Consider the following 6,090-nt stretch of genomic DNA (forward strand, 5'->3'; position numbering starts at 1 on the left):
AGGTAGTTGTCTTTTATAAACCCTTTTCAGAATCTTTTTTTATCCAGGCAATTCTACAATTTTTGGGTGGGGGTGCGATATGGAACTCTTTCCTAAAATGGACCAACAAAATTTACAAACAATAACCATGGAGGTGAGGTAATAAAATCAAATCTCGTGAAGGAATAACAAACTTTTGTAGTTTAAAAACTTCTCACTGTTCATCACATGGGTTTATCACCTAGTAAAATTTATAAGTCAGGTATTCAAAGCTCCATTCTAGACTGCATTTACAGAATCTAGTTAGAATTTATTTTTAAAAATTTTTATCTTCTTACTTTTTATATAACAATGGCAAGTGAAGATTGTGAAAGAGGTAGAAAATAGGAATGCTGATATGGAAGACTCACTAACACATTTGATAGGATCCGTGAGCAAATATCTGAAAAAAGATAGTGGTGAAAGAACTGATTCTAGTAATAATGGGAGTGAAAAACATGTAAATAATCTAGTAGTGTGTGTGATAAATATTGTGAAAGTAAAAGTGGAACTCCTGATAACTCAGTGTGGTGTGATATGATTGTAAGTGCTAATTTAATTTATTTAGCAGAAATAGAAGACGAGTCTGTTTCCTTTACCAATTTAGATGATCCTAGTGAATGGGTTTTGCCAGTAAACAATAATCAGTTTTGTAATGATATTCAAGAAGGTCTAATTTGCATCTTCAGAGAAAATGATGACTTTCCTGTAGGTCATTTGAGGTCATCATAAACATATTTTAAGTGATGGAGAAAAGTATGATCAACATTGGTTCTCAAAATAAAGACTATTTTGTTTTGCTTGTTATCTATTTTGAAAATTCAAACAAGGACTGCCCTTGCTTCTCAAGGTTGTTCAGACTGGAAAAACCTGAACTTGATTTTAAAATCAAGTGAAAATAATAAAGAACATGTGTGATGAAATGGCTAGACTTTGAAAGTGACTAAATAGTGCACAAACTCAAATGGAAATAGAGAAACAATGGTGGAGAAATATTTTAGAAAGACTTTGCTATAGTGTAGAGTTTTGGCATATCAAAACTTAGTCTTTGGTGGTAACGAAGAACACGTTATGAATGATTCTGTAAAACAATGACAGTTTCCTTGAATTGGTTAAATTATTGGCTAAATTTGATCCAGTCATGCAAGAATATTTAGATTTGGTCATGAAGAATGAAATACATACATTCTACCTCAGTAAGGCCATCCAAAACAAATTACTTGATTTAATGGCTAAAAAAGTGAAAGGTAAGATGTAGAAGGTGAGGGAAGCAAAATATTACATATTTATTTTGGACTGTACAAGAGATGAGCCTCAGCAAATGACAGATATTGCACCATGTTGAATGCATTACTGGGGAAATTGAATAGCATTTTATTGGTTTTCTGCCAGTGCTTCAAACAACAGTAATAGGTCTATCTAATATCCTTTTGGCAGAAATAGAAAACCTTGGCTTGGACATCCACGATTGTCGTGGACAAGGCAATGACAGTGGTGCAAATATGCATGGGGAAAAGAATGGTGTAAAAGCAAGAAGACTTCAAATCAATTCATGAGTTTTCTTCTGTCCCTGTGATTATCATAGTTGAAATTCGACCTTAGGAGATGCTGCTTCATCTTGTACAGAGACTGAAATATTTTTTGGGTTACTTTGATTGACTTTATACTTTATGTATAAAAGAAACTGTAAATATTACCCTAAAACTTCTTTCAGAAGCTGGATGGGAGTGCTGCACAGATAGTGTGAAAGTTGTTTGATATCAACTCGGAGGACTGTGATGTTTTACTGGAACTATTGGCAAATTATAAAGGCAATTCCAAACTTCGTAGTGAATGAGATTGTTTTATGATTTTTTGGGGGGGATCTCTTATTATATGGTATGATCACTTAATAAATGTAAACACTATCGGGTATCAGTGAATTATGGTTGAGTAATGACGGGCATTTGGACAGCTCTGTAAAACATGTAAAAGACTTTTTAAAACAGATTGGTGAATATAAATCAACAGGCTTTGAGTTCACACTTTCAACTGCCAATAATCTAGCAGAAACTTTAGATATTGAAAAAGAATTCAAAAAAGGGTGATAGCAAATGAAGAAAATTTTAATTATAAATGTAAGAATGAATATACTAATGATTCTAAAGAAGCATTCAAGATTCATTACTTTATTGTTAGAATTTATACAGTTTGGGTAAATACTGCAACCTGAGCAGCTGAGGCTCTTAAAACACATGGAAATATTTGTATTTTTATATAATTTATTGAAACTGATCCTCCCAGGTTGTTCAAAATTGACCTAAAACCTGACTAAGAAGGACTTCACACTATTTCAGAAGAACTTTTCCAGTATTACTAAGATCTTATGATTAAACTCAACATCGAGGGTTCAAGTGACATAGACATATATGAAGAACTTAGTACTTTGCAGGATTATATCACCTGATACCAAAATAATCTGCCTTTAAATTGATCATACTTGATGAATTACATGATCGACCCAAATGTGTATGTAGCACTTTGCAAAGTCCTGAAGTTTCCAGTTACTGTTACTTCAACAGAAAGTTTTTCTTGTCTTAAGCTTATCAAAATTTACCTCCATTATACCATGTCTTGAGAAACTTAGAAAGTTTGGAATCACTGGCAGTTTTATCTATAGAAAATGATGTATTAAACTCTTAAGGCCCTGCAAACTCTAAATCTGGCCCTGTTAACAGTGTTATGAGCAAACATGAATGACAACAGTGCAAAGTCTTTTTTTTTTTTGTTTCTGTGGACAACTAAGAATGACAAAACTGCCATAACTTTCTTCTGTAGGCCAGGATGAATGGCAGCAGTGACATTTACTTTGTTATGTAGGCCGATGTGAATCACCGGATGCAATTAATTTTTTCTGTAGCCACGTTTCTATTACCCAAATACCTTGACTTGTCACAGGAGACAGTTATGAATTATTTGCATTCTGTGTCTTTTCTCTGTGGACAAATGTGAATTATCAGTCTATTGTGACTTTCTTCTGCAAACAGCATGATTTACCAGGGATCATGATTTTTGTTCATAGATATGAATGACAACAGTGCCATGACTGTCTTGTATAGGCGAGTATTTGTATGACATTTTTTGTTGACAGGTATGTTTTTATCTATGACAGGAATGGATGACCATAATGCCATCACTTTTTTTTCTTCAAAGCAGTGGATGACATTAATACCATGACTTATTTTTGTTCAAAGCGGTGGATGACCATTATACCATGACATGTTTATTCAAAGCAGTGATGACCATGATACCATGACTTGTATTTGTTCAAAGCAGTGGTTGACCATTATACCATGACTTGTTTATTCAAAGCAGTGATGACCATGATACCATGACTTGTATTTGTTCAAAGCAGTGGTTGACCATGATACCATGACATGTTTATTCAAAGCAGTGATGACCATGATACCATGACTTGTATTTGTTCGAAGCAGTGGATCACCATGATACCATGACTTGTGTTTGTTCGAAGCAGTGGATCACCATGATACCATGACTTGTTTGTTCAAAGCAGTGGATCACCATGATACCATGACTTGTTTGTTCAAAGCAGTGGATGACCATGATACCATGACTTGTTTTTTTAGTTTGAAAGAAATAGGTGACTACAGTATATGACTATTTCTGTTGGACAGCCACAATATCATTATTTTCTATGTGAACAACAACAAATAAACACAGTACCATGGTTCTTTCTATTGATAAGAATGAATAACCATAAGATTGACTGTTTACAGTAGTGACATAACTTTACTCTGAAAACAGCTGTGTGGTAATACCACACATTTTGTATTTAAACAGTTATGAAACTGTGTGGTATTTTTATTTCTGAAGACATACGACACACTAATGATTTATGATGCATACCAATTTTTTTTTCTTTTATTGCTAGTTATTTTGGGTAGCAGTTTATGTATTTAATTTTAACATATTTATAACCAGAAGTATGGTTTAAAAAATGTTTACTGGCTTGGGGATAGAATTTGTTTACTTCTAAAATTACCAAGCTAAAGTTAAATATCAATACTTCATATTTCGCTGTTATGCAGTAAAAAAACAATATACTTATTTTAAGAGTATAATGAAATTATCTGTAATTAAAGAATTGACAAAAAAAATAACTATTTTGATCTCTTTGTATTAGTTTCACAAAAGTAAAAGTAGTCATCCTTTTAAGGAGTTCGAAGGTGACTAAAATACCAGTGCAGCACGTGAAGAGTTAAGTTGAATTTGCTTTACTCTGAAATATCTTTGATTTGGCTTGTTATATTCGTTTTGTTTTTTACTAGGCTTTTGCCAAGATCTTCAACTCCACGCCAGATGATCTGGACATGCATATGATTTATGATGTATCTCACAATATAGCTAAAATAGAACAACATATTCTGGATGGTAAAGAGAAGACCCTTCTGGTTCACAGGAAAGGATCGACCCGAGCTTTTCCTCCACACCACCCACTGATCCCTGTGGACTATCAGGTATTTTTATTCTCTACTGTTCTTATAACAGTTTCATGATTAACTCAATCTCATCCTGACTTATCATAATCATGCTGGATTAAAGTCACCTTGTTAACTCTAATTAGTGACTTTGTGGGTTATTAAAAGCTGTTATCATTATAACCTAATGATGTAGAATTGTTGCATTAGGCCAATCTCAGTGTGATTGATATAGTTTTGTTAGATTAAGCCAGTTTTAATTTTTGGATTAGGCTAATTTTAATACTTAATGATATAGAAATATTAGATTAAGCCAACATCAGAGCATTATTGGATGAATCCTATGTTGGTTCATTATTTTATTATCCTAATTTTAATACTTAATGATATAAAATGTTTACATTAAGCCAACCTCGGAGCATGAAGCTAATGTTGGTTCATTATTGGATTAACCCTTTCCTGTCTGATATCTTGTTGTTTTTTTTTTAGGAGGGCATAAGAACAACAAGTTTTAAAAAATGTTATCTTATTCTTGCGAAATATTCTACAAAACAAAACTATACTTGAAATATTCAAATTCATGAGTTTGATATAAATTTTATTAACATTAAGTTTGAATAAATTAAAAAACAATCCACATTTCTGACCCTAATTTAGATTTTCTCCAATTGCCATTTTTGTATGGGAAGAAGAATAATTTACACATCTGTAGCCTTTTGACATGGTAGTTCCTTATTTCTAGCTCAGATAGTTTGAGAACATTGAATTATTGAAGTTGTCAGTGTCAAAAACTGTAAACTTCAATGAACTTAACTTTATCTTAGTTTCCAGACATCTAAATCTTACAAAATCATAAATATATCTACTTCAAGCAGAGGTTATTTTCTTTCTCACAGTCTATTTCATGGTAGTAATAATAACTTTGATTAGCATAAAATTTACAGAAAATATATCTTAAGAATTTCAACAATGGCTAAACAAAAATGTAAAATATGCAAAGCCACCATATTTGGTGACCACAACACATGATGAAAAAGGTAAGAATATGATTGAATTTTCATATATATCTCATATTAGGACCCATTCATGGATTTTAACTGCTTTTCTTAGGTTGAGTGTAGGATAACCCTTGCCATCTTACCGGTTTCATAAACCCCAGATGTTTATCCCACCCCTGTATTTCATGAGCTCAGAAGAAGCAGGCTCTTTACCATACTTTTTCTTGATACCCATGTTCTGTGTGACTTTGGGGTGTTAATGACCTCTTCTGGTGACACTTAGCTAAATCTGAAGCCAGTCTGAAAGGACATATTGCATTACAAAGCTATTTATTATTTTATTAACAATCAATATTATGTAAAGATTAAACCAAGCTGTGTATTATCCTAGTAATGATCAATATCAAGTGAAGATTAAACCAAGCTGTGTATTATCTTAGTAACGATCAATATTAAGTAAAGATTAAACCAAGCTGTGTATTATCCTAGTAATGATCAATATTAAGTAAAGATTAAACCAAGCTGTGTATTATCTTAGTAACGATCAATATTAAGTAAAGATTAAACCAAGCTGTGTATTATCTTAGTAACGATCA

The 6,090-nt window shown here is 32.5% G+C and overlaps 1 protein-coding gene across 3 annotated transcripts in view; it reads left to right on the forward strand.

Annotated features, from left to right (window-relative positions):
* Positions 1 to 6,090, forward strand: part of LOC106474444 (tRNA-splicing ligase RtcB homolog) — a 32,032-nt gene that overhangs the window by 23,892 nt on the left and 2,050 nt on the right. For all 3 annotated transcript variants that reach the window (XM_013935135.2, XM_013935136.2, XM_022402746.1), the window contains exon 10: positions 4,347 to 4,535. In XM_013935135.2, coding sequence (XP_013790589.1) covers positions 4,347 to 4,535 — 189 coding nt within the window. The remainder of the gene's footprint in view (positions 1 to 4,346; positions 4,536 to 6,090) is intronic.

Source organism: Limulus polyphemus, unplaced genomic scaffold, assembly GCF_000517525.1.
Source record: "Limulus polyphemus unplaced genomic scaffold, Limulus_polyphemus-2.1.2 Scaffold7231, whole genome shotgun sequence".
NCBI classification, from domain to species: domain Eukaryota; kingdom Metazoa; phylum Arthropoda; class Merostomata; order Xiphosura; family Limulidae; genus Limulus; species Limulus polyphemus.